Source organism: Puma concolor, chromosome B1 (assembly GCF_028749965.1).
Source record: "Puma concolor isolate L17-30 chromosome B1, mPumCon1.1.hap2, whole genome shotgun sequence".
Lineage (NCBI taxonomy): Eukaryota > Metazoa > Chordata > Mammalia > Carnivora > Felidae > Puma > Puma concolor.
In genome coordinates this window covers 147,625,160-147,651,885 of record NC_141670.1, presented here as the reverse complement: position 1 = coordinate 147,651,885, position 26,726 = coordinate 147,625,160, and the positions used below count along the sequence as shown (strand labels likewise).

General features: G+C 39.9%; 1 protein-coding gene across 9 annotated transcripts in view; it reads left to right on the top strand.

The window, feature by feature from the left end:
* The window catches only part of LOC112858735 (alpha-fetoprotein-like), a 53,560-nt gene that overhangs the window by 21,352 nt on the left and 5,482 nt on the right, over positions 1-26,726 (top strand). For 3 of the 9 annotated variants that reach the window (XM_086704855.1, XM_086704854.1, XM_086704856.1), the window contains exons 8-13: positions 3,654-3,868; positions 5,383-5,515; positions 7,414-7,511; positions 9,705-9,843; positions 12,351-12,577; positions 20,683-20,815. In XM_086704855.1, coding sequence (XP_086560981.1) covers positions 3,654-3,868; positions 5,383-5,515; positions 7,414-7,511; positions 9,705-9,843; positions 12,351-12,577; positions 20,683-20,815 — 945 coding nt within the window. The remainder of the gene's footprint in view (positions 1-3,653; positions 3,869-5,382; positions 5,516-7,413; positions 7,512-9,704; positions 9,844-12,350; positions 12,578-20,682; positions 20,816-26,726) is intronic. The other 6 variants (XR_015250408.1, XR_015250409.1, XM_086704860.1 and 3 more) reach the window with 4 other exon arrangements.

Below are 26,726 nucleotides of genomic sequence, written 5' to 3'. Positions count from 1 at the left end.
GGGAGGGAGGGAGGGAGGGAGGGAGGGAAAGTAGGAAGAAGGGAGGGAAGGAAGGAAGGGGGGGGGAAGGAAGGACAGAAGGAAGGAAGAACTTTAGCTCTCTTTCTCTCCCTTTCTTTCCCTCCCTTCCTCCCCATCTCCCTTTCTTTCTTTCTTTCTTTCTTTCTTTCTTTCTTTCTTTCTTTCTTTCTTTTTCTTTCATTCTTTCTTTCTCCGTTGAAAACATTTCAATTCCAGTGTAGTTAACATATAGTGTTATACTAGTTTCAGGTATGCAAAATCGTGAGTCAACAATTCTGTGCATTACTCAGCACTCACCATGAAAAGGATACCCTTTCTACTGTTTATTTTTTGTCTCGATCTAATTCTCTTTTAATAGAGTATTTCTCCCAATGCTTTCAGGAATGTTGCATGGATTGTACACATTTAAATTGTATGTCCTAGAAAGCTTTTTTGTTTTTATCAATGTTTATTATATCATCCCATGATGCTTCACAACACCACACCAACATAAAAAACAAATAATCTTTATACTAGATGTTTTAATACTAAGTGATGTGAGTTAGTAGGGCTTAACAGTCTATTATAATACCCAGTCCATGTAATTCAATTTTACATTGTAAAGTTCTTTCTCTTTCTTTGACTTCAAGGCACTATTAGACTGACATTCTGGGACTGTATAATAATTGCTATAGCACAAACTTTTAAAAAATGATTTCTGTGTGCCAGGCATTAATTTCAAGCATTTCATTGTTACTTAATGAACACTTTTTTTTTTTTTTAGTGCTTAATCTGTTCCAGGCTCCTTTCTTTGTCCCTAATAATTACTAGTCTGTTTACTTCCCACAACCATAAGATGTTAAGTATTATTTTAACCCCACTTTATAGATGAGGAAATTGAGACATGGAGAGGCAAAGTAGCTTGCCTAGGTCACACAGTCAGGAAGTAGCAAAGTCAAGATTAGAACTCAGGAAGTCTGACTTTAGAGCTAAAGCTGTCAACCACGGCAACTGGTTTATTTTTCCAGTCAAATAAATTCTCAGAAGCATTTACTATTTCTGCATAGGGGTGTCTAGAAGGTAAGAAATGGAGGGAGAGGTTTTTCATCTACCTGGAATGCCTGTTTTCTTACAGTTCTTCTCATCAATTTTCTTCCCCTCTTCTACTACGCTTTAAAAATGGTTCTTGGCCTTTTCCTTTCTTATTTTACACATATGGTCCAAGATGGTTGGCCATCTTTCATTCTCCTTTTCCATGACCTAGATGAGTTGCTGAGCCATGAACTACATTTTCTGCCTGTCTCACAACTTGGTGAGGGCAACCTGACTGAGTTCTGGTCAGAAGTGATTTATGCCATTTCTAGGCCTGGCCCATAATAATCTCCTGGCCCAAGCACCCCAATCCGAAGGCAATGTTAGAAACCACAGGTGCAAGATGACATAGCCTCTGTCAGCCTGGAACTACTCCTACCCCCAACGACTGCCTGGAGGCAATATGACTGTCTTCTCACAAGGCATTCTTTCTTTATTAAGAAAGGAACAAACCTACTTCTAGTAAGTCACTGAAAGCCTGCTGGTTACCTAACTAATGCACAGACTCTCCCCTAACAGTCTCAGTGTGACCCTGTTGATATAGCTTCAACTTACTACTTTCATATTTAGACCTTTTGCTCATTTTTCTTCTTTTTTCCTGAGTCCTTAATCTAAAGTCCTAACTGCTTAGAGGAAATCTCCATGCAGATGCCTAATAGATGCCTTAAAACATCTTAACTCTTTGGTGTCCCTTTTCGGCTATTCTCTTAAAATCTGTTAATTTCTCTTGAATATTAACTTCAGTAAATAGCGCTAACCTCAGTGTCCTACACCCTTCTAGATTCTTCGTCCTCACCTCACCCCCTGCCTCCAATCTAATTATCGTTTATGAAAATCTTGTCAATTCTATGCGTCAGCTCTTACGTCTGCCCAATCATTCATTTGGTTCAAGCTCCATAATTTCCTTTTTTCTTTCTTTTTCTCTATTATTTTTCTCCATTCCAAGTTTTTATTTAAATTCCTGTTAGTTAACATCCAGTGTAATATTAGTTTCAGGTGTAGAATTTACATACAACACCCAGTGTATTCCTTAATCCCCATCACCCATTTAACACACCTCCCTGCCCACCTCCCCTCCGTTAACTTGTTCTCTATAGTTAAGAGTTTATTTCCTCATTTCCCTCTCTTTTTTCTCCCCTATGTTTTTCTGTTTTGTTTCTTAAGTTCCACATATGAGTGAAATTATATGGCATTTGTCTTTCTTGGATTGACTTACTTCGCTTAGCTTAATATGCTCTAGCTCCATCCATGTCTTTACAAATGGCAAGATTTCATTCTTTTTCTTTTGAATTATTTATTTTGGACACAGAGAGAGCGCCGTGGGGGAGGGGCAGAGAGAGAGGGAGAGAGATCTGAAGCAGGCTCTGCACTGACAGCAGAGAGTCAGACATGGGCTTGAACCCACAAACCGCAGGATCTTGACCTGAGCCAAAGTTAGGCACTTAACCAACTGAGCCACCCAGGCTCCTCAAGAGCTCATTCTTTTTTATGGCTGAATAATATTCCATTGTATACTTATACCATGCCATCTTTATTCATCTATTGATGGACAGTTGGGCTGCTTCCAGATCTTGGCTATTGTAAATAGTGCTGCTATAAACATCAGGGATAACGTATCCCTTTGAATCAGTATTTTTGTATCCTTTGGGCAAATACCTAGTAGTGCAACTGCTGGGTCATAGGGTTGTTCTATTTTTAACTTTCTGAGGAACTTCCATACTGTTCTCCATCATTTCTCAACTACATTTTCTCAAAACCCCCCAAATATCCGATATATCATTTCCCCAAATATGTCATATTCTCTCACTTCCAAGATTTTTATATATAAAGATGAATAACTTTAGAATGTTCTTCCTTTTCATTGGTTTCCAACTAAGTTTATTTGTCCATCAAGACTCAAATTGTTTAAGATCTTCACTCTGACTCTATCCAGTCTGGATTGCCAATCTTTTCTCTTCCAAAGCATCACATATGCACTTCTCTTACAACTTCTATTATACTGCATTACGATTGTTGTTTAATTATTTGACTCTTGAATTAGATTGTTTCTTAAGTGTAGAGAGATTAGCTTATTCATACACACATGCACATAATATTTGCGTGTAAATTTGTAAAATTTAATATTTCTAAATATCATTCACACATAATATTTGTAAGTAAATATGTTAAATATGTAAACATAATAGTAATATGATAATATATATGGTAAATGACAGAGACAAAATGCTTTCCAAACTGGAATCCTAAAACAATAACCACAATAGCAGGACAATAAAACTCTTCTCTTCATTTGTATTTTGTGGGGCTAACCATGGACACTATTATTGTGTCTGTCTCCCTTTAAGTGCAAGAGATGTTGAAAGAGCTTGTGACACTTGAGGAAGATCAAACAGAGCAGCTCTCCTTATTAGAACAATTCACTATAAATGACCTTTTCAGTCTCTCAATTTGCCAAGAGTAAAGGAGTGCCAAGTTTTTCTCTGGTTTTCTAGCAAGAACAACAAAAATAAATAAGTTCAGAATGAAGTCATCAAAAATAACTACCTTTTCATGTTTTATAGAGCCAGCTTATGAACGATACCTGTTCTAAACAGTCGGCCCTATCCAGCAAAATCACTCCCTGCTGTGCACTGTCCGTGCCATTCCGAGGGGAATGCATTATCAACTCAGAAAATGATGACAAACCTGATCTTTCATCTCTGCCACTCAGCAGGTTTACAGAAGACCGATTTGTATGCAAGCAATTCATCGACAAGCAAGATGATCTCCTGCCAGAGTAATACATATATACATATGTACATATGTATATATATATGTACATATATGTATATATGTATGTATATTGTAAAATCTTACTAATGGAATACTATACTTATGCATTTTGGGGGGAAAGGTTGTAAACCTGAATGATGACGGAGGCTGGCCCATGACGTAAATGAGTGGCTGCATGGGAACGGTGATCCAGAGGAGATGCTTTGTGGAGTCTAAAAGGTGGCAGTTATTTGCACAGCTCCAGCCACCTGTTAGCATGTGGGAACGCAGGCTTTGGGCTGTTGGGTCCACTGCATTTTGAAAGAAGCTGGAAGTCGCTTGATTTTTTAAATACTGACGACTAATACAGGTATTTTTAAGAACACAATGAGGGTTAAGTGTTTGCAAGTTTTGCTCTAAGGGACTCATCTCTAAGGGCTTCAGATTGGAACACCTGGTCAGTTCTTCTATTCTAATTAATTTAATACCTATTGCCAAAGCCATGGTGGGGCATTTAAAGATTAGAGAGATGGGCTATTAACATCTCCGGTGTCCGTTCAGAAATGCATACTAATTTGTGCAAGACAAACTGATTTCAATATGTAATATTAAAACAATGTTGCTGTGTGATTGAAGTATTTCCAAAGTCACTTTGTGAAGCATTATTTGAAGCAACTAAACTCCAACAAAGCGTAAGAATTTGAATTTTCTCCAAAGTTCTTTGTAGAATGACTTTAGCTATATTTCCAAAATTACATTTGATACGGCTTATAAAAGTAAATGTCACTGCCTGAAAGTACTCATTCCTAAACTTGCATTTGGTACTGGAAAAGTCGATAGGCTCACCTTCCTAGTGGAAATCACATTAAACTATGAATTGGGAGACCGGAGTTCCAAGTCTAGTTTTGTCATGCATAAGCTTTGGAATGTAGGTCAAGCCACTTAATTTCCTCAGGCTCTAGTGTTCCAGCTATAAACTGAGGTGGCTGGATAAGTTTGCCTCCTGTGATTCTGTGATTCCTTTGTAAATATCCTAGAGTCCAAATTTCTCTTTCTTGTGACACAGAAGAATGTGTAGCTTATGCTTGGACTACTCAGGTTTGAATGTTTATCTGGACAAGAGGGGAAGATGGTGATTTAATACCTAGCTGGCACTTTCTTTCAAAAAAAATTCTAATACTTATAAAATCTAGCCTCAAAGATGCCTGAGAAAAATGTACTCTCATTCAAACACTTGAAATTAATTTCTCATAAAAGTTCCTGTGCCAGGAACCCATCAGCCAATCAGATTGTTTTAGTGTCAGATTCTGAATCTGACACCCACTCCTGTGTACCTTTGGAAAAATCACATAATTTTACTGACTTGGTTTCCTTCTCTCAAAATGAAGTCAGTAAAGCCTCCTTGCCATCCTCTCAAGGTTTCCAAATGCCTAAAATCAGTTACAATATTGAATAAATTTTATAATCATAATTGGCTTTTGAGAGAAAACTCACGACTTCTAAATTTTACTGTTTACTATCTGTTTCATATGGATATAGGTTTCTTTATGAATATTCAAGAAGACATTCAGAATTGGCACTTTCTGTGATTTTAAGAGTGTATACAGTATATCAAAATTTATTGGGAAAATGCTGTAAATTAGAAAATCCTCTGGAATGCTATAGCCATGGGGTAAATTCCTTTTTATTTTTTAACTTGTTACTCACAAGTGATTACAAACATGAGAAAAATTCCAGTGCTGTTAGTAGTGTCCTATTTTGTAAAATGATTGTGCATATTCTTGTTAATTGCGAGCACTGAACAAGGAATGTGATTCTCCTCTAAACCAAAGGCCACATCGTCATACTGTAGCAGTTCTCTATATGAATCCCTGTCTTGTACATTCTGTGCTTCACGAAACCTTCTCTGTGCAATCTCCTCTTTTAATGAGTGTCTCCTGGGCATGGTAGCTAGCAGCATTAAAGCACAGTGTATTAGGGTATGGGAAGGTTGACAGTTTCCAACAAGCAGTCCCGGAAACCGTCCTTATTTCAGGCCAGATGATGTTGTTTACAGGCAGTAGCTCTGTTATGCATTTGACATGAAAAAAGCAGGTGACCTTACAAATCTGACCAGGTGATCACTTATCCACGGATTACCAGGAACCAAGTGACTCTGGCTTTTGTTATCTAAGCAGTGGCTTACATGTTTACAGAGGGTGGGGTGCTGGTGGAGGCTTGAAGGCATCCCTTGTCCTGTCTGGGCCCAAGCAGGTACATCTACCATCTTTCTGTTTCTAGAGAGAAGGATCGATGAAGGTAATTTAGTCCCCTGTAGGTGAGCACCCTTTTGTAGCCAGTAGACCTCCACAATAATCACTATGATAATAGCATAAGCGTGAACGTTAATAACAGGATAAGCATGAACGTTAATAACAGGAGCGTGGGTGTTTAGAGTTTACAAAGCGACTTTACCATCAGCGTCCTATTTGATCCTGACACCAGTCCAGTGACATAGGTAATGCCAGAATTATTAACTGTATTCTGGATGACGGTATTGAGTTTTAGAAGGTTTAAAAGACTTGCTCAATATCACACAGGCAGTAAAGGACAAGGGTAAGTGTTAAATCCAGGTAAATAGTTTGCAAATCTGGTAACATTTTCACTGTAACAAACACTGCTTATTAGGATCAGGTGCACTGGGTCTGATTGGTTAAGATGATAACCAGTCCTCCTACTGAAGAGTTAAGGTTAGAAGGTCGCTTGTATTTTCCCACTGGAATTTTATGTGCATGGCTGAAGAACTCTTTGAACTTGCGGTTACTTCTGAGAATTCCATTTGATTCATTTCAATGTGTATTTGTGGAGTGCTGTACTATATTGAAGGCTGGTAGATGTTTTTATTAAACCATGACTTCTTAATATGTATCTCTATTTCTTAAAAAAAAAATTTAATGTTTATTTATTTATTTTTGAGAGAGAGAGAAAGAGAGACAGAGTGTGAGCGGGGGAGGGGCAGGGAGAGAGGGAAACACAGAATCTGAAGCAGGCTTCAGGCTCTGAGCTGTCAGCACAGAGACCGATGAGGGGCTCAAACTCATAACTGTGAGATCATGACCTGAGCCGAAGTCAGATGCTTAACCGACTGAGCCACCCAGGTGCCCTGAATCTGTATTTCTATTCCTATATCTATATCTCTTTATCTGTGCTGTTTATGTAAAAAGGCTGTCTTATTAAATATAACCAACACACTCTGACCAATCAAACTTAGCTCTATAAACTACCTTTAGGAATGTCTTTTTGGCTTGATGAATGATTGCCTTATTCTTATAAAATACGCCATTTAAACCCACAAATGAGTTTATACACCAGAAACTAAACATCAATCTCGTACCACTTCTTTTCTCGGCAAAGTACATGGACATTCCTGCTTTACCAAAACATGTTTTTCAAGATTTGCAAACTCACTAAGTAAATAAAGCCCTGGATTTAGGAAAACAGTTACATTAAACTGTTACAGAAGACGGTTTTGCAATCTTACCTCAAGATATATTGCTACAGTGATAAACATTGATTATCTTTATTTTCCAGAAAGAGATGTTCCAAAGAGTGGTTGGTGAAAGCCATGAGCGTATAAAAAATCACTGTGATTTACGTGAGAAATTAGGAGATGCTAACTTCCATGACAGGTATGCTTCCAAGATATTGTCCAGGTTTATATGTTTGTTGGTAGGTTTTTGCTAACTCCTGATGCTGAGAGCTGCTATGAGTCTACATCCAACCTTAAAATGTCAGAGGCCAAGGAAAATGTGAGTTGAAAATTAACCTATCTTTGTCTTAATAATACAGATATCTACACAGACTTATGTGCCTTTACCTGGCTCTCCAGGCCAGTTTCCAGAATTCTGGTCAACACCCACAGGTTAGGGAACCAAGCAGGCCTTGACTCCCGTCCTGCAGTCTCTTCAGGGTCCTCTCCCTCACACTCCTCCCTCATATCCCTCACACCCCTCCCTCATATCTCTCCCTCACACATTTAGTTTGGGGGGCTTTGCCTGCAGGGTTTTTTTAATGTTTACTTTTGAGAGAGAGAGACAGACAGACAGAGTGCAAGCGGGGGTGGGGCAGGGAGAGAGAGGGAAACACAGAATCCAAAGCAGGCTCTAGGCTCCAAGCTATGAGCACAGAGCCCAATGCTGGGCTCCAAGCCACGAACTGTGTGATCATGACCTGAGCTGAAGTCCGACGCTTAACGACTGTGCTACCCAGGCACCCCTGCCTGCAGTTTTAAGTCAAAGCTACAACAAGCTAACTTAGGGTCCCTTTGTCAGTGTCAAGTCAGTTCCTATAGCAAATTTAGTATTTTCAGCACCTAGGGTAGAGATGAATGGATACCATAGCTATTTGCCAGTGAGAATACATGAACCTCTTGTGTGCAGAGACTGGTGGAGCCCACTGTATTTAAAAGATTGGTATATTCAAAAACAAAAACCAATTTTTAGTAATCTTTAGGATCTTACTGTAATAGTCTATTTAGAAGCAGAGTGTTGGGGAAAAAATCAGTTTGATATAGTGTCCAATAATATCGAGCTTAAAACAGGTGTCCAGAATAATAGATCCAGAAAAACGTATTCTTTCCGAGAGAATATTTGGCTTATTACTTCTATGTTATGTTTGGTTGCAAATATCTGGTTTAAGGATTAGATGTTTGGTTCTCAAACTTTACAATACATCAAAATTACCTGGAGGACTTGTTAAAATACAGCCCCATCCCCAGAGTTTCTGATTCAGTAAGTCTGGGATGGGGCCTGAGAATGTGCATTTCTAGTAAGTTCCCAGGGCTGCTGATACTGCTGGTCTAGGAGTCCCACTCTGAGAACCACTGGATTAGGTTGCTTGTTTCATTGGATGTTACAACTAAATTCTTTCCCTGACTCCATTTCAATATAAAATGCAATGATCGAGTCTGATTTTTTGTTGTCTTCACATCTGGGTCTGTAAGAGTCTTCTTCCTTAAAAAACCTTTCTCATGTCCCTCTGTTCTCACCACTTTCCTAGTTCAGGGTATCAGCGTCTCTCTACTGAATTTCCGGAATAGTCTTCAAACTGCTTCTTCCTTCACATTTGCTTCTTGCTCACCTCCATTCATTCTTTACATGGCAACTATAATTACCCTAAAAATAATGCAGTTCTGATTCTGTAACTGAGCTTTCTTTCTTGCTCTGTTTCTGATTCCCAATTTCCTGCCCCCCCCTCCAAAACAAAACAAAACAAAACAGAACAAAACAAAACCCACAAAACAAAACCAAAATCACATTCGGTGGCTTCCCTCCCACTTGCACTCCCTTTCACCTGGTTCATTTTTGTTGTTTTTAGATCTCAGCTCACGTGTCGTTTCCTCCAGGAAGGCTACCTGACCTGCCTGGGATGGGACTGCTTGCCATTCCATGTGTATCTACAGCACTGTGTACTCCCCTCACTACCTCAAGGGTACCTGCTATCTTGCCCAGTACGGCGTGAGCCCCAGGAGAGTAGGCACTATTTGCTGATCACTGTTGTAGGCCCCTGTTCCTACACATTGTAGACAACCAATGCAATCTTTAATGGACTCTGTATACAATTATTTCAGAAGCTGTCATCCAAATTAGCTGTCCTAGTATCTTTGGTGGATCAGGGTAGAGCAATGTGTGAGGTGAGAAGAGAATCCCAGGTATATTGATGAAGTTATTGGGCCATTGGAATAAAGATTAAAAAGAATTAAACCCAGTTTAATGCTTTGTTCAGCCTAACCCACAGCTTGTCAAATATTAAGGAAAACTCTAGAATTCTTCCATCATTGGCACATAGTCGTTGCCAGGAGTAAGAGGAAATTATTCTTTCAGGCTCATAATCCTTTATACTAAGAAAGTCCCACAACTATCTGCTCAAGAGTTGGTTACATTCACGAAGAACATGGCAGCTGCTGCCACCAAATGTTGCCCACTGAGAGATGAGCAGCGATTTGTCTGCATGGAGGACTCGGTAAGCACATCTGTGACTTCATGTTTGCCTGTTCTTAAAGTTCTAATCCCCAACCTCCAGCAATCCATCTCATATTTGTGGACACATTCATGAACTGTCAATGGAGCATAATACTTCTGTCCCCAGGAGAAATTCTTTTAGGCCAACTCATGCCAATTGTCTTGATTAGCAGCAGGGGTAAGACTGTCACTTCCCTAATGGTGGCAATATCAGATTCAACACGTCTTTGTCTGGATCATACCCTAGGGTCTAATTCTTGGATTTTCAAGTCAACAAAAATGACTTTGCCAACAACTTCAAAGATAATGCTGATTTTAAACTAACTCGAACGTATAGGAAAACAACAACAGCAACAAACTAGTCTTCTTCCCATGTTTCTCCTTTAATCTTACATAACTATCACACTCACAACATCTCTGGCACCAAGTGTTTTCCCCCACGACAAGCAATTCTGTGTGACACCAGCTGAGTATCCTACAATTTGTCTCATTCTGACACCATCTGTCTGGAGATAGTGTGAGATCCCACAGGTTAAGGGCTCAGTCCTATAAGACTGCTCCCATCCCACTTCAGATAACAATTACAAGTCCAATTGTAATTCTGTGTGATTCTGTGTGATTCTGACTGGTGAGCTATAAAATCTGAGGTTCCCATGACTCCCTCCTCAGGTTTGATTAATTTGTTAGAGCAGCTCGCAGAACTCAGAGAAATACTTACTTAAGTTTAGAAGATAAGTAAAATGTATGATAAAGGATACAGGTGAACTTCCAAATGAAGAGATACATAGGACTGGAAGAGGTACATAGGGTCTGGGAGCATCCTGAGTGCAGAAGCTTCTGTCCCTGTGGAGTTGGGGTGTGTCACCCTCTTAGTATGTGGATGGGTTCACCCACCTGGGAGCTCTTCAACACCCATACTGCTGGGATTTTATAAAAACTTCCTTATGTATACATGATCAATTATTAACTCCATTTTCAGGCCCTCTCTCCTCTCTGGAAAATGGACGGGGGGGGACTTAAAATTCCAAGCTTCTAATCACTACGTTGTCTTTCTGGGGACCAGTGCCCATCCACGAGCCCACACAGAGTTGCCTCATTAGGACAAAAGATTCCCCTAGTGCTCTTATCACTTAGGAATTTACAAGGGTTTTGGAAGACGGTTGGCAGGATCTAGGGTCAAAGATCAAATATTTATATTTTCTATTATCTCACATCAAACTCACAAGTGTTAAATTTATTAGACAGAATACCAGTGTGCTCATTTACAGTGGAAATGTCTTTCCAATGACAGCAATAATTGGGCCTAACAACTAGACTGCACTTTTTCCTGGATCAGAATACTTGTGACGATGAATTAGGATATGACTAGTGCAAATGGAATCAGAAGAAGGGAAAGAATAGTCTTAAGGGATATTTCTTCCAGGCTATAGTGAAGAATGATAAATTATGTCTTCCTCACAATGGAGAACATCCCTCTAGGGACCTGTATGCTCACATCTCCAAGATGCAGGCTCCAGATCTCTCTCCAGTGGTATTATTTTAACACTACTAAATTCTTGTGTGGTGACAGCTTTCTCTGCCCTATGTTCTTGATAGAACAATTCTTTCATGCTAAATTGGTCTTTCTTCTGATAAAATATATTTTTTTTGATTGCATATTTAAAACATTATTATCTAGCCTCGTCTCCCTTTTATTTTATTATAAATTTTTGTTATCTAGTGCCCTGCCTTTCTTGGGGAAGGACTTTCAGTTAGACTTCTAGATTCCTAAAGCCTTATTTTTAGGTAATCTCTTTGGTTACATTTAAAATGGATAAACTCATACATGAAATGTTGATGCTTATTGGCCTCAATGACTTCATCCCCAAATACCTAAATGATAGGGATTTGGGGGTAGTCGTACTTGGAAAGGCACATGGGCAGGCTTGCAGAGAGCATCAGGATAACAATCAGACACCACAGAAGCAAGGCAAGGTGACAGCTTTAGAAGAGGACCAGAAAATGAAGGAGATAATTGAAATAGGATCCAGGGATTTCTCTCATCATTCATTCATTCTGCAAATATTCATAGAGCATCTACCATATGCCAAGTTCTGTGGCAGTTACAGATGTCCACTTACAAAAAAAACAGAAACAAATTGGATTTGAGCTTCAGTCATATAACTGAGTCAAATTAGCAGTGCTGTTGACTTGAGGCTTGATTTTAATTTAAAAGAACATAAGAAACTCCAACCTTAAGTCAACACTGGTCTATAAACTGGACTGGAGAGGAACCTGGAAGTGGAGTCCAAGTGAGCTCAACTTGAGGATGAGAAGAGGGAGGACAAGTCTGGGAACAGGCTGCACTTGACCCTCCTGATTTTTCCTAAACAGTGAAATCCAGGATGAACTAGCAGAAACCAGAATCTGAGAATACTTATTAGCCCTATTCTCTATGGAGTAAAAAAAAAAAAAAACAAAAAATGACCACAACCTTATGGCTCTTATTTTAATTCTCTTCTGGGAAAGGCGAAACTAATTCTTGGAGCTTTATGCAGAAGACACGAAGCAGAGCCTATCAATGCTGGTGTGGGTCACTGCTGTGAGGACTCATATGCCTTCAGGAAGCCATGCTTTGATGATCTGCAGGTAGATAGAACTTACATTTCTCCACCTTTATCCTGTGACCAAGTCATCAGCCTTAAAGAGGACTTGTGCAAAGCTCGGGAGGAGCAATTCCAAACTGAGAAGCAAAAGTAAGAATCTTTGTTTAGTTTGTCCTCTAATTTGTTCTGCCAGCAGGGGAGCAGGTATGGAGAACGGTAAACTGGGCTCAGGTATAAACATTGTATAATGAACGGATCAGCTAAATGTTACATTGGAGGTCCAGTAGAATTGAGAATGTTGGCATATTTTGCAACCATGGCTATCGTGGTTGCTACCCCAATCAGATCGGTTAATGAGATTGAGTCTATTGGTCAGAAAATATTGACAGAGAAGTACATTAAAGTATTTTTCCTAACATGCAAAATTTGGAACATTTGCACGTGGGTGCATGCATGTATGCGTGTGTGACATATACATATATAATGCATATGAAAACATTTATAAATTAGATAATTTTGTGAACATAACTTATTACTTTGCAAAGTGCTACTCTGATTTGGCTGCTGTTACCAATACTGAAGCCTACTGGTCAGAAATGCTGCCAGTAGAATACAACGTCTTTACGTTTGAACAGGGTTTCCCAATGTGTATTCTAATGTAAAAGGGTTTCTGGATGCAGTCAGCAATGGGGTCTGTGGGTTGACTGCATGAGTCTGTTGATCTGGGGCGAGCCTCAACCATTCTCAGCTGGGCTTGCTCAGAAGACTCTATGGTCAGCTGCTAAGTCAGCTGGGAGCTGGCTGGCCTGGGCCACATGGTCTTCTGTCCTCCAGCAGGCTAACCTAGGCTTCTTCACATGGCAGCTGGGAGAAAGTGGCTGTGTGGAGGCCTCATGAGGCCCAGGTTTGGAAGCATGCAATGCCAATGCTTCTGTAAAGTAGGTCATGGGGGCAGCCCAGATTAAAGTGGTATGGAAATAGACTTCATTTCTTGATAGGAAGGGTTGGAAAGTCACATCATAAAGGACACGAATACAGAGAAAGATGGACAATTGGTCCATTTTTGTAATCTATCAGCCACTGTGGATCATTAATATAGCTGTTGAAACTATAGAAAATAACAAATGTCAAGATAATGGTGGAAAAAGAGGTGATTAACTGGGTCTGAAGTCATCAGAAATGAGGGGGATGACAAGACTTTCTATATGCGGCAGAAATAAGTAAAGATAAGGGGTGTCAGAGTTTGATGACTTGTACTTCAAAGGAGCTGTGGCTTTCAAATGAGAATGAAGGAGTTATATTGAAAGCAGTAAAAAAGAACTAGATACAAAGGTAAGTGGATTTCAAGCAAAAACAGTCTCATCTTGCAAGGTCTTGGGGGAAGTTATGTGCTCTGGGTAGCCTCCTGTTTTCGTTTAGAGCAAGACAGAGAAGTTCAGAAGAGAAGCTGTGGATATGGGAATGTTTTCTTTTTTTTTTTAATGTTTATTTTTGAGAGGGGGGGAGGGGGAGAGAGAGGGGCAGAGAGAGAGAATCTGAAACAGGCTCCAGGCTCTGAGCTGTCAGCACAGATCCCGATGCGGGGCTCGAACCCATGAACCGTAAGATCATGACCTGAGCCGAAGTTGAACGCTTAATGGACTGAGCCACCCAGGTGCCCTGGGAACGTTTTCTTGAGAAAGCCTCATGTTACAGAGGAGACAGAGGACCAAAAGAGCAGGGGATGGGTCAGATTAAGGGCATAGAAACATCAGCATGATGACAGATGATCTGGGAGGCTTAGATTTCTGGTTGTGACTGAGGCTGAGGTGACAGAGGCATCACGGGCTGAGCTTTGGAAGTAGCACACACAGCACAGAAAACTTTAGGGCAGCTGATTTGCTCTTTGCCACTGACAGCACAGGTGATTAAGATCTCACAGGCGGTTGGCATTTTCTCCAATTCTCCCCACTCCTGCGTAGACGGATCGAACGGAACTCATTGTCAGGTCTTAGTAAAGAGACTACTTGCTTGCTGCTGAAGACAAAGAATTATCTTTCTTAGTGGCATTGATCATCCATCTCTTCACTCCCATTCAGCTCCTGAGCTTAGAGCCAAGATATTCTCATGGTCCAGCCATTCTCCCTCAGCAGGAATTCTGCTGCTGGTGAATGTGATGTTAGAGGCCCCATTTGGAGTTGCCAAAAGTGACTGTTCTAGAAAAAGGCAAAGGGTGAAATTCTAATATCCCTGAATCAGCAGGATGCATTGAAAGCACTCCTACCCCTGACGGTGGGGCGGTTCCCTCCTAATGCCCCTGATCATGTCCTCAGGAGAAAGCATGCAAGCCCTCCTCCTCATTGTTCCTTCTCCCCCAGCTTCATTAGAAATGGTAGCTTACTGTATTTCTAGTTAATTTATTTACTCAAAGACATGCATTTGCAGGGTCTAAATACTAGGTCCAACAATATCATCTTGCCAAGTGAGGCAAAGGTTTTTTTGCTTCTGGAATGAATACATACTCATGGGCAGCAAGCACAGGTTGTTGCTTGGTCTGTTTTATCACAGTACTTGCAACTCCTACGCCAGCTGACCCTTGGAATCCTTTCTTCAGTTCCCCAAGGTGAGCTAATCACAAACTAGCCTTTAAAACCTCCCAGTCAACACCCAAAGACTGTTGAGACATTTAGTTAGCCATTCTTTCTTTAGTTCAGGCTTGATGTGAGAATGTAGAAGAAACCACGGTTGGAAGCAACCGTTAATTTGAAATGGAAGCAAGTTGTGCTATTATTATTATAATTGTTCATCGTTCTTATTATCTTTGACATTATTTAGTGCCTTAAGTACACCAGTTACTGTACTCAGCCCTTTAAGACGATATTTTTGGTCCTTGCAAATACCTTGCAATGTAGGTGTTCTTTTACTTCTAGCATGCAAATTTTCTTCCTCTTCAGGAAGTCTCTGAGTATAGATAGGCACCACTCTATGTATGGCATCTCATCAAATTCTTACACACAAATTTATGAGGGAGATAACATTATATGCCATTTTAATTGTAAGGAAACCGAGGCTCAGAAGGCAAGAAGACTTAGTATGAGACAATGCAACAGGTAAATATTTGTTGAGCTGCAATTTTCACCCAAGCTATCTGGCTGTAACTACCAACATATAGCTCTTAGTGTGCCAGAATCAAGGGGTTAGAATATTCGTTATAATTTCTTAAACATTGAGTTATTCTATAAAGGCTAGATAATAAAAAGTATAAAATATTAGGAATCGTCCCTGTCCTAGCGAAATCACTGTGTTCTCTGTATGGAGAAAACAATAGCATACAGATAGTTAATGTAAAGATTTCTGGAATATTCTGGGAGGATCCATATTGGGAGTCAAGGGTCAAGCTGGAAAAAAACCCTTCTTACTTCCTGGGATAGCGGCAAGGGCTCTGTATGACTGGCTATCACAGCATAAATTTGCAAAAACACAAAAGGGAAAACAAGCAAAGGAGTTTCTGGAGAGGAAAGAAAAATTCAGCAGGATAGAAGAGAAGGTAGGAGTTGAGATCATGTAATAAGACAGAGACAATAAAAAGGAAATAGAAGTTCCAAGTAAAAGAATTTAAAATCCAGTTAAAAATATTGAGTGGCAATGAGAAGATTTAAGAGAGTATATAAAGATTTAAGATAGTATATAAAGACTAGACTATGCTTTAAATGAAGTGGTGGGTAAATTTAATGAAAATAAAAGATTAATATCATAGAAATGAAAAACTGAAAACAAGTTGATGGTACTGAGAATCAAAACTAGGATTTAAGATTTAAAAAGGTAAGTTAAAAATTTTAAGCTAAAAACATAAAGAATTACGGGAACTTTTAAAAAAATTTTTATTATAATTTTTTTAAGGGAACTGTTTTTAAATAACAGCAGTAGGGTTGGTAGGTAGAAAGATCAGAGTGGGAGAGGAAGGAAGTGGTCAGGAGGGGTAAATCAACTCCAAGCAGGTCACAAGTATGTGACAATCTGGGGGGGAGGGAGTCAAGCTTTTAAGTGGCACAGAATCCCCCACTTTAGAAGCAGCAGCCTTTATATCTGGGGTTTTAAGGAGAGATATCATGACATCCTGATACCCCTGCTATGAATCTCATTCCCAGACTTTTTGTCTTCTCATAATGGGATCCTTTTCTTCCCCTTGCTGGTTCCAGGACAATTGGAGTGTTTCTCCTGGTTGAAAGAAGCAGTTGCTCTCTGGTGTTCTGGAAACATAGCAGTCTTGCCTGTTTTCCCCCTACTGGTCCCTCTGGGGAAGTGCCTTTGGAAACCAGCCCACCCAGCAGGACAAAGAGGAAAGCCGGGTGACTCAGGCATAAGTGAAGGAAGGGAGAGAAACTGTTGGGGGTGAGACTAGAGAGTTTGGGAGGGGCCAAACCATGAACACACTTGGATCTCACAGCTTGTGAGACAAGAGGAGGGTATAGACAAGGGAGCTTTCCTGCCTCTCCCGTTAGGTTTCTCTATTACTGTGAGATCCATAGCTCAAATCCTCAGGGAAATTGTAAAGATGCTCGTTAATTCTTTGCTGAATGAATAAGTGAATAAATAGGAGGAGAGCTGTGACAATGTACTATTTATTGTGGGAGTCAGGGAGGACAGGAACCATGGTTGGAAGCAACCGTTAATTTGAAATGGAAGCAAGTTGTGCTATGATTATTATAATTGTTCATCGTTCTTATTATCTTTGACATTATTTATTGCCTTAAGTACACCAGTTACTGTACTCAGCCCTTTAAGACGTTAGTTTTGGTCCTTGCAAATACCTTGCAATGTAGGTGTTCAAACTTACTTTTTATAAAGGTCAGAGAGGTTAAGAATCTCACTTACCGTCACACTAACTAGTTGAACCAAAGTAAGTTTGACTTCAAAGTCTGTGCCCTCTTTATGATATTAGAAGGAAAGAGAAGTCCAGATTTTGCATGAACCAGTGGTAAACCTCGTCCCCTTCCTATACCAGCTTCTGGACTTTTGGTGCTGAATGCCCTAAGCCAGACTACAGAAGCCCCAAATGAGTGTTTGGAAATAGGGTCATTCCCACAGTATAAGTATCCCTGACAGCTAGTGTTTATTGCCTGGGACTTAAGTAATCCTATGCTTTCATGGATAGGTCAGTGAATTTCATCATCATGGGTAATATTGTTTCTATAAGAAAGTATATTTTAAGACAAAACCCACCAAATTCCAATGGGAAATAGCCTGTATTTCTCCACCTTTACTAATTAATTTCTTAAAAACCGATACTGATTATTCGAAGGTAGGGTAAACTTCTTTGATTATTTATCTAACCATACAGACTTAAATTATATAGAGGCACTTAGAAACGAATACAGCATTTTCTTTCAAGTGGGATCAGGTTTAGGTCTAATTAGAAGAGTAAACATGTACAGAACAGCTGGGTAGAAAAAATGCTGATACTATTCTATTTCTTTTTAAAATATTGGTTTATGTTATTATTGAAGTAATGCACAATCATTGCAGAAAACTTAGAAAGTACACAAGAGAGAAGGAAAAATCATAATGATTTTATTCCAACACTGCAGAGTTACCCATTATAAATATATGTGTAGTATAAGAATATATGTCACATATGTATGCAAGTGCACACTCCCGCAATTGCCCTTTGTGGTTCTAATATTTAATAATACAAGTTTTGCACAGCTTTGTGACTACCTGCTTCCACAAATTTCAGTCCCAGCAATTATCCCTAGAGTCCTCAGGGGAGAGCTTATGAAACTCCCTCCCCCTCCCCCTTGGAGCATTCTCCAAGCATGCTCTCCCTGGCACCACTCCTGGGCCACTGGGAACAGTCGTGCCCTCCAGGGGCTGCTGTCGCCTGCTCAGCTGCAGACTGGATCACTTGAAATGACAAAGCTACTTTATGTTTTGTTGTAAGAAGAAAGACAGCCCTTTCCCCTGACTCCCAGGATTATGCCCTTTCAGCAGGTACCAGGGCGGGGCTGCTCCCGTGTGTCTTCATGGTTTGCAGAACTTTAACGAAAGTTCTCTTACGGTGCTTTTTCAAAGAGTTACCCTGATCCCATGTGACTCAGAAATGAGTCCAATGAAGTCTTGGTTCGGGAACCACAGAATCATTGCTTCTTCCACTGACCAAGCCTTTCTTCCAGGACGGGAAGGGTATAAGCCTGACTTCTTGTGTTGGGATGAGTTCTCCCACGTGGTTCCCAATCCTCATGCCTTCTGGGAGGGAGGCTCACTTCCCTGGTTTGCTGTAGGTGCCCAGAACTATAACACTCCCAGGGAATGTTTCTAATGCAAAATGGAGAGGACATAGAACCTTATTAAAAAGCTAACAGACAGTATTGCATGGGATAACATCGGTAAGTTATCGCACCTTGCCTGGATCATAGTAAACATCAGCATACTCAGAGGATGTTGGCCGTTGCCATTATTTTTAATATTTCTGGGGGGAGGTGGCGGGGGTGTGAGAGTTGGAGGAGTGGGAGAGGATGAGGCTGAAACGGCTAGTTCAAAGAGGCATGTCCCCTGGGCTGCCATGTTAAGCTGGATACCTTATTTTATTGTTTAATGGGATCAGCATGCTATGGGCAACAGGGCACGGCTGTTTTTGTAGGTCCTGAGGGCACTGCTTGATTGGGCTAGGCTTGAGAGCTGCGAATGGCCAAGTTTGCTTTACCCACGTCCCCCTCTTTGCTCCCGGTGCCTGCCTTCCCTGCGAGTGACCATGCTCACTGCTGCACAGTGCCTGAGCTGTGCCACTTACATGTGGGGGACTTCGCTGTTAGTCACTGCTGGGCAGCAAAAGGTGGTGGCATCTCAGTCCATGAGTCGAATGACTCAGCAAGTTGCTTGGGCCAGCGGCCCACATTGAGGTAGCTGGGAGAAGAGGAGGGCGTGTCTGGGGCCCAGAGTGAACCTAACCACAGTGCGTACCTCCTCTCTCATTGCCCGGTCTCTCTTCTCCCTCTTCTCCAGCTGACGCAACTGGACACAAACTGTGGCTGCCACATGGGGCAGCCCACCCCAGGCAAACAGGCGTTTGGAGTATCACATTGCACTTCTATATTAGCCTCCATTTACCTGTCTGTGGGCAAAGCCTAAAATCTTTACTATCTGGAATTATTTACTGGACGTCTGGTTTAAATTGTCATAGAAATAGCTACTTAGAGCTTTGAGATATTTTCTTTCATACCCATCCAAGGCACAAATAAGGCCACTAGGTAGTATACATGTGAACTTGAAAATGAAGAATAAGGAAAGGTTTTTGGTGAAACAGTAGAAGACGGATTAATGTATATTTTCCCTACCCTTCATGCCTTATTTTCCTTGTGGTTAAATCTGTCTTGGTCCAAAACAGTAAAAAAAAAAAAAAAAAGAGAGAGAGAGAGAGAAAGATAACATTGGAAGATTTGGAATACTATTTCGTCAAGTAGAGAGACAGAAACCAAGTTACACTTTTGAAGATTCATAGTGGCAAGAAACTACAGTTGTGGGGGAAACTCTTTTGTGAAGGAAATCGGAGATGACTGTCAATCCATTATAGTTTCATATTAGTTTATTGGTTTATCATTAATAACATATGAAAGACCCTCAACTTCGAGGCGTGCTATACTTGTAATATTTATTTGGAAGTTAGTTGTTCAGAATAAATGTTCATTACAAAATGCGATAGGAAAAAGCATTTAATTTTAAGATATAATCTATTTATCATCCAATGCAATGAAAAAAGAAAACAAACATGTTTACCCTAGTAATAGTCATGTAAAATAATTAAATTTAATGTATCAATTATGTTAAAGAGATGTGCTGGAAGAAAAGTATGTTGGATAAAACACAGAGATGGAGATGGGCAGTGTGAAAAGTATGAATACACCATGGCATTTTCAGGGCTTTTAAATATTTTTAAAATGTATTTATTGTTGGCAGAGAGCATGTGGGTGCATGTGTGTGGGGAAGGGGCAGAGAGAGAAGGAGAAAGAGAGTCCTAAGCAGGCTCGGAGCTGTCAGTGTAGAGCCCGACGTGGGGCTCAATCTTGATGTCACGGGAGATCACGACCTGAGCGGAAATCAAGAATCGGATGCTTAACCAACTGAGCCACCCAGATGCCCCAGGCCTTTCATAAACTTCAGAGTGGGAGTGACAAAGAGGCGTGGGTGGTGTTCAGCTCTAAGTTAGCAGGGCAGGTGTGCAGGCTGGCCATCTAGAACTCAGGCAACACTTGCATTTTTGCCACTGATTTCCGATTCAGGCTCCTGAGCAATCTTGTGAAGCAGAAACCACGGGCAACGGAGATGCAGGTCCAGTCAATTATTGCAGATTTTGCTCACCTGGTGGAGACGTGCTGCCAAGCAGAGGAAAGTGAAATGTGCTTCAGAGGAGAGGTATCCCTGTTTCCTTGTCTATTCTCTTAGGATTTATTGAAGTTCTAAACAAAGTACTCTGTCCATTCCAAACGTGAACGGATTGGGAGAAAAGCACAGTGTAGACGGATTGGTGTAATTGACTACATTTGGGTTCAGGGTATGTTACTATTTATGCTTATTTGAGGAAACCAGCAGAATTGAATACCAGAGTCGTGGCACCAGATGGAGGTGGATTGGGGGTGGGAGAGAGAAACATGAACTGAAGACTTTGGTAATTGTAGAGAAATGGTGTCCTTAAAAATAGAGTGAAATTTTAAAGAAATGACAGTTTGAAGACCTTATGGGCAAACTGTAGTTTTGTTCCAGAAATTTCTGGGGGGCACAATAGGGAATAGTTGCCAAATGTAATTGGGGCTTAACTAAGGAATCAGGGACAAGGGTTTCATTTTCTTAGTGGCCAGAAGATCATTGGAATAGGGGTGAAGACTACAGAGAGGAAAGAGAAATGACCAGAAAAGAGTGCTCGTGCTTACTCACCAAACTGACTACTACATTAGTTTCTGTAACTAATCTAATTGCGTATGGTTACCAAGTAAATGATTTTTCCTAAGATGGTAAAGTTATAGGACTTAAACTGCTAAGAATATCACGGTAGGCTGTGGCCCAGAAAATTCATGTCAGTTCATGGAAGGGACCTAGGACAAACTGCTCTCCCAGGGACGTGATTCAAGGAGCAGAAACTCAGATATTGTAGTATCTGAGTAAAGGAATGCAAGTGTGTAGTTAAAAAATAATAATAATAAAGCAGTCTTTATAGTGAAAACAGGCTGTGGATGGTTCAGATGGGGGATACGTCTAGCAATGGCCAAGGGAAATGTTTTCACAGGTAACAATTTTCCTGAATGCCTTGATTACCTTCAGTGGCTCTTTTCTACCTATTCAGCTAAACTGTACATGTGTTTATGTTAAAAGTCACATATCTATAGTCTAGCCAAGGGCAGGCAAACTACAGCTCTCAGGCTAATGGACTCCACTTCCTGTTTATATAAATAAGGTTGTATTGACAGCCTTGCCCGTTTATTTACATATTGTCTATGGCTGCTTTCTGTCTATAACAGCTGAATTAAGTAATTGCAGGATTGAGTGGCTGTGACAGAGACTGCGTGAACTGCAAAGCCCTCAAATATTGACTATCAGGCTGTTCACAGAAAAACTTCACTGACTCCCAGATTAGCTGATACAAAAAATCAAAGTAATCACCTATGCTAGAATCTATTTATTTTAGTTTTTTTTAACGTTTTATTGTTGAAAGACAGAAAGAGAGCTCGAGCAGGGGAGAGGCAGACACAGAATCTGAGACAGGCTCCAGGCTCTGAGCTGTCAGCGCAGAGACTGATGCGGGGCTTGAACCCATGAACCGTGAGATCATGACCTGAGCAACAGTCAGACGCTTAATTGACTAAGCCACCCAGGCGCCCTTCTATTTATTTATTTTAAAGCCTTTTTACTTTTTGTAAAGCATTCAGAAAACATGTTTCCATCTAAGCGACAACTCCATAGCCACACAGATCAACACTTTGAAGAAGGGCCTATTCTGGGAACTCCCAAGGGAATTTTCTTGAGGCATTCTTGCTCCTGAGTGAGAATACTACTTGCTCAAACTGTTTAACCAATGGCCTGCTAGGAAGATTTCTGTGCGCTTTCCCCCACATTTTTTGCCTAACAGTAATCTTCAACTTAGGGGTTGAAAAGCCCAATATCTTCCCCTTTCCCCCTTCCTTCTCTACTTTCCTTTAGGATTTCTCTCCCCCAAATTAAAGGAGAAAACAGAAGCTATCTGAAGAATATATCATGTTAATTATAATTTGCCAGAATTACTTCTTCAGATAAAAATGCTTATTATCTGTAATTATGCATTATCTCTAAAGTTTGGTCAAGTTGATCCTTGTATGATTATCCTAAGGCAGTGAGTCTGAAACTTTAGTGTGCATTAGAATCACTTACAGAGCTTACTCAAACAAAATCAGTGTTTTCCACCCCAGGGTGTCTGATTTCAGTAGTTCTGGGATGGGGTCTGATAATTTGCAGTTCTGGGTGCTGCTGGTGCTGCTGGTTTGGGGACCACTTTAAGGATCACTTTAGTAAGGTGCAAGTAGATAATCATAAACTGTTCCCCCGTTCCCTCCCCATGTTTCTGAATTGTCTAATTCTCAGTGAGAAGTTGGAACCAAGGACGGTAACAGAAATAATGAAACAATTGGAAAATAACATATTTATAAAAGGAAGTGAAAGGATTTGTGGATATTAGATATGAAGATAAGACTGGAATATTTACAAAATAACCTTATAGTATATAAACAGGCTTAGCAAAAAATGTGGGAATGGATGATAAAACTACTTTAGAATCTTATCCTCAAGAATTTGTGCAAATCTCCATGCTTCTGTGTTTGTGAAAGGAGTCTAGGTTTGACAATAGGGCAGAGGAATAATGCCTAGAGACTCCAGGAGCCTCCATGGAACCACGACCCCAGAAGCTCAGAGGCTCAGCCAGTTGGCAGTCTGTGGCTGTTCCAAGTTAGCTATAAAAGACTAACCACTCCAGGGACCTACGGGCATTTTCTTTGTTTTCTTTTCTGACATTATAGTAGTCAATTATGTAAACCTGTCCTGCCTGCTAAAAGAGAGGGTGAGCAGGTTTGAAGACTGCCTTTCTAGCTCTGGCTGTTGGGAGGACAAAGCATTTTTAGATAAGATGGAAGACATAGTTTGAGAAGGAAGCCAAATTCTAAGGAGAAAAAGGGTGAATCAACAATGTTGGAACGTTGACAAGAGAAAAACGAATATATAAGAGGAAAAAAAAAGAAACTCGGCTGTACAGGGTGAATTTGGATTGTCCAAAGAACGGGCATCTCTCACATTTCATGAAATAATAACACAAATTGTAGACCTCAGCAGGTTCAAGGAGAAAACCCTACTCACAGATACTCTCTGCCAGGTCAACGGGGAATGATAATTATAGCCTGAGATATTTCTCTGTCAACCAGCAGAGTATAATATAGAAGAAAGCAAACATGAATTAGCAGAAATGCGGGCAGGTTGGAACAATGCTTTGAAAATAATACATACAATTTCACAATGAAAAAAAGCGAAGGTCTACTTTTAGATGCGACTTAACACAAGTTCATGGGAAAAGATCTGCTGGGTAAGTAGTCTGTACCCAACAACTTGATGGGTCTACTGTCAGAGCCACTGTAGTCTTGGATGCATTTCCAAAGAAAAAACAAGGACCAGGTTAAGCAAGGTGATAATCCCAACGTAGGTGGATCAATGTGGGTGAACTACCAATGCAGGTGGTCACAGGTTACTATGTTCAGTTTGTTGTAATACATTACACAAGCTTTGAAAATTATATAAGCAATACATGAACACAACAAGAGCTCAAACAGAACACCAGGGTACATTTCCCCTTCCCAATTTTGAGTTCTTTCATCTAGTTTTCCTAGTGATTCCCATCATCACCTTGATAGTTTCCTAAAATATTCAAATTATTCACATCACATAATGAATATGGTGTGCTTCTGCTGACTTCAAGAACCCTATCCGGAGACTCTTTCTTAATTTATTTAAAAGTATTTTTAGTTCTTTTATTGCTTCTATTTCTTGGCCCTTCAGTTCCAGTCAGCATCTAGTGATTCTCCCAAACATAAGTAACATGTCTAAACTTCCTTTGACTTCCTGCCAAGTTTACTTTTTAAAGCTATACCATTGTTCTACATTGTCTGGGTTTATGTATCTGCTTATTAAATACAAAGTTTATATGCTTTGTTCAGAAGTTAATGCTAAAAACTGGAAATGACTCAATAGTACATTTAATTGTGTGTTTACTTTGAATATTACTTATATCAGTACCATGAATGGATTGACCAACCGAATGATTTACCCTGTTAAAAGGTGTAGAGATTAAATGAACACTCTTCTCTTACCACTACCAGCTGCAGAAAATCATGCCACTTTTATTTAGTTTCACATATTTGGACTGTGATTTCCTTGTAGACCCTTCTGTATTTGAGAGTTTCTAATTGCCTTTCTTTTTCTCTGTTGGCAAATAAAGCACGCACTTTCATCAGATTACTAGAATGTTTTAAGTTCTTAATAAGACAGTTTTTTAATAGAATATTCTGTCATCTTAAAAGAATTTTTCAAAAAGCCCTCTGAGCTAATATTTCAATCAGATGTAGTTATTTCTGGACTTATCCATGGCTATTCACATAGGGTTTCATTTCAGTGTAATCCTGGGTAAATTGGACTATTTCTAAATACAATTTTTTTGTTTTTTTCTTGGACTAGTTTACGTTTTGTTGGGCTACATTCTTAACATATGTACATATGTATGTATGTATTATTTCAGAATAATATATAAACTTTCTGGGTCCTTGTATTTTATTATTTTTTAAAGTTTATTTATTTATTTTGAGAGAGACAGACAGACAGACAGACAGAGAGAGAGAAAGCCTGGGGAAGGGCAGAGAGAGAGAATCCCAAGCAGGCTCTGTGTTGTCAGTGCAGAGCCCAACACAGGGCTTGATCCCACAAAACATGAGATCATGACCTGAGCTGAAATCAAGAGTCGGAAGCTTAACCGATTGAGTCACCCAGGGGCCACTGGGTTCTTGTATTTTAAAATATTATTTTGTCCATATATTTGCACAGTATTTTTGCTGATATGTCAGTGGGGGCTCTTTAGGTGTAAACAATAGGATCAAATTCTGGCTAAGTAATATTAGTTTACTGAAAGAATAGTGATGGCTACAGTTTGAAAAACAAGCTGAGCAGTAGACCAAAACCAAAAGCAACTCAGAAATTAGTGACTTTCTGGTATTTTACTGCTATGACATATCATCATTTCATTATTCTTAGCCCCTATTTTTGCACTTTGATATTTTGGTCAATGTCATACTGATAGCCTTTTCTTCCCCCTTAGCCGTTCATCAATATCTCTTACATTGATTTTTTTTTTTTCTTTTTAGCATCGACAAGGCTTTCTTCTTTTTTAAAAGCATTTTTACCATTATTTCACTGGGGTCTTGGAAGAGATGAGAGAAAACACATTTTAAGGGGATATTAGCTGATTGTTATGTCCAGAGAGTATCTAGAATGAAAAAAAAGGATTGAAATGCATGTCACAAGGATATGGAGAAATTGACTGGTAATGGTTATCCCAAAGTCTTAGGATGGGTGACCTGTTAGCAGTCTACCAACATGTCCAGGATTATAGGACATCAGAGTGACTAATTTGATGTCAGTGTAAGGAAAATGTTTCCTCTTTCTTTTCTCTGTTCTCTGCATTCCATCACCTCATGGAACATGAGTCCATGCTTTCTGTTTCTAAATCTTGCTTGTGCTTTGCCTCAAGATGTTGAGTTATCATCCCTTATTTCATGTAGGACATTTCTCATTATTACAGTAGTTTTTCAGATTCCTTTCTTCTACCTTACCTTACCTTTACCAGAAACGTTTTCCCCCCACCTCTGCATCTGTCATCATTACAAGTGAGAAATTTACCAAGGAACTATGGAATAAATAGGAATAAATAAAGTCAGGAAGGACGGATATGGAGAAATAGGACTTACCCACTAATATTAGGTTCAGAGCAAATGGATAAGATTAAATATGACGGTCTTGAGGTTGAGCTTATGGGAAAATGTCCCATGAAGATTGATTTAAAAAGTCATGGGTTCCCAGAGAAACAAAGATTCCTTAAACTGCAGAGCTATTTTGAAAACCAAACTTAAATAGATTCCAGTCTCTAGATAATTTAGATGTGGTACTGTTTGAGGGTAGGAAGAAAGGCTAAATTAATAGACTTTTAACCATGTCCCACAGGGTGCTAGGAGCTCTGGGGAGTTCAGGTCACCTATCCACTAGGGTG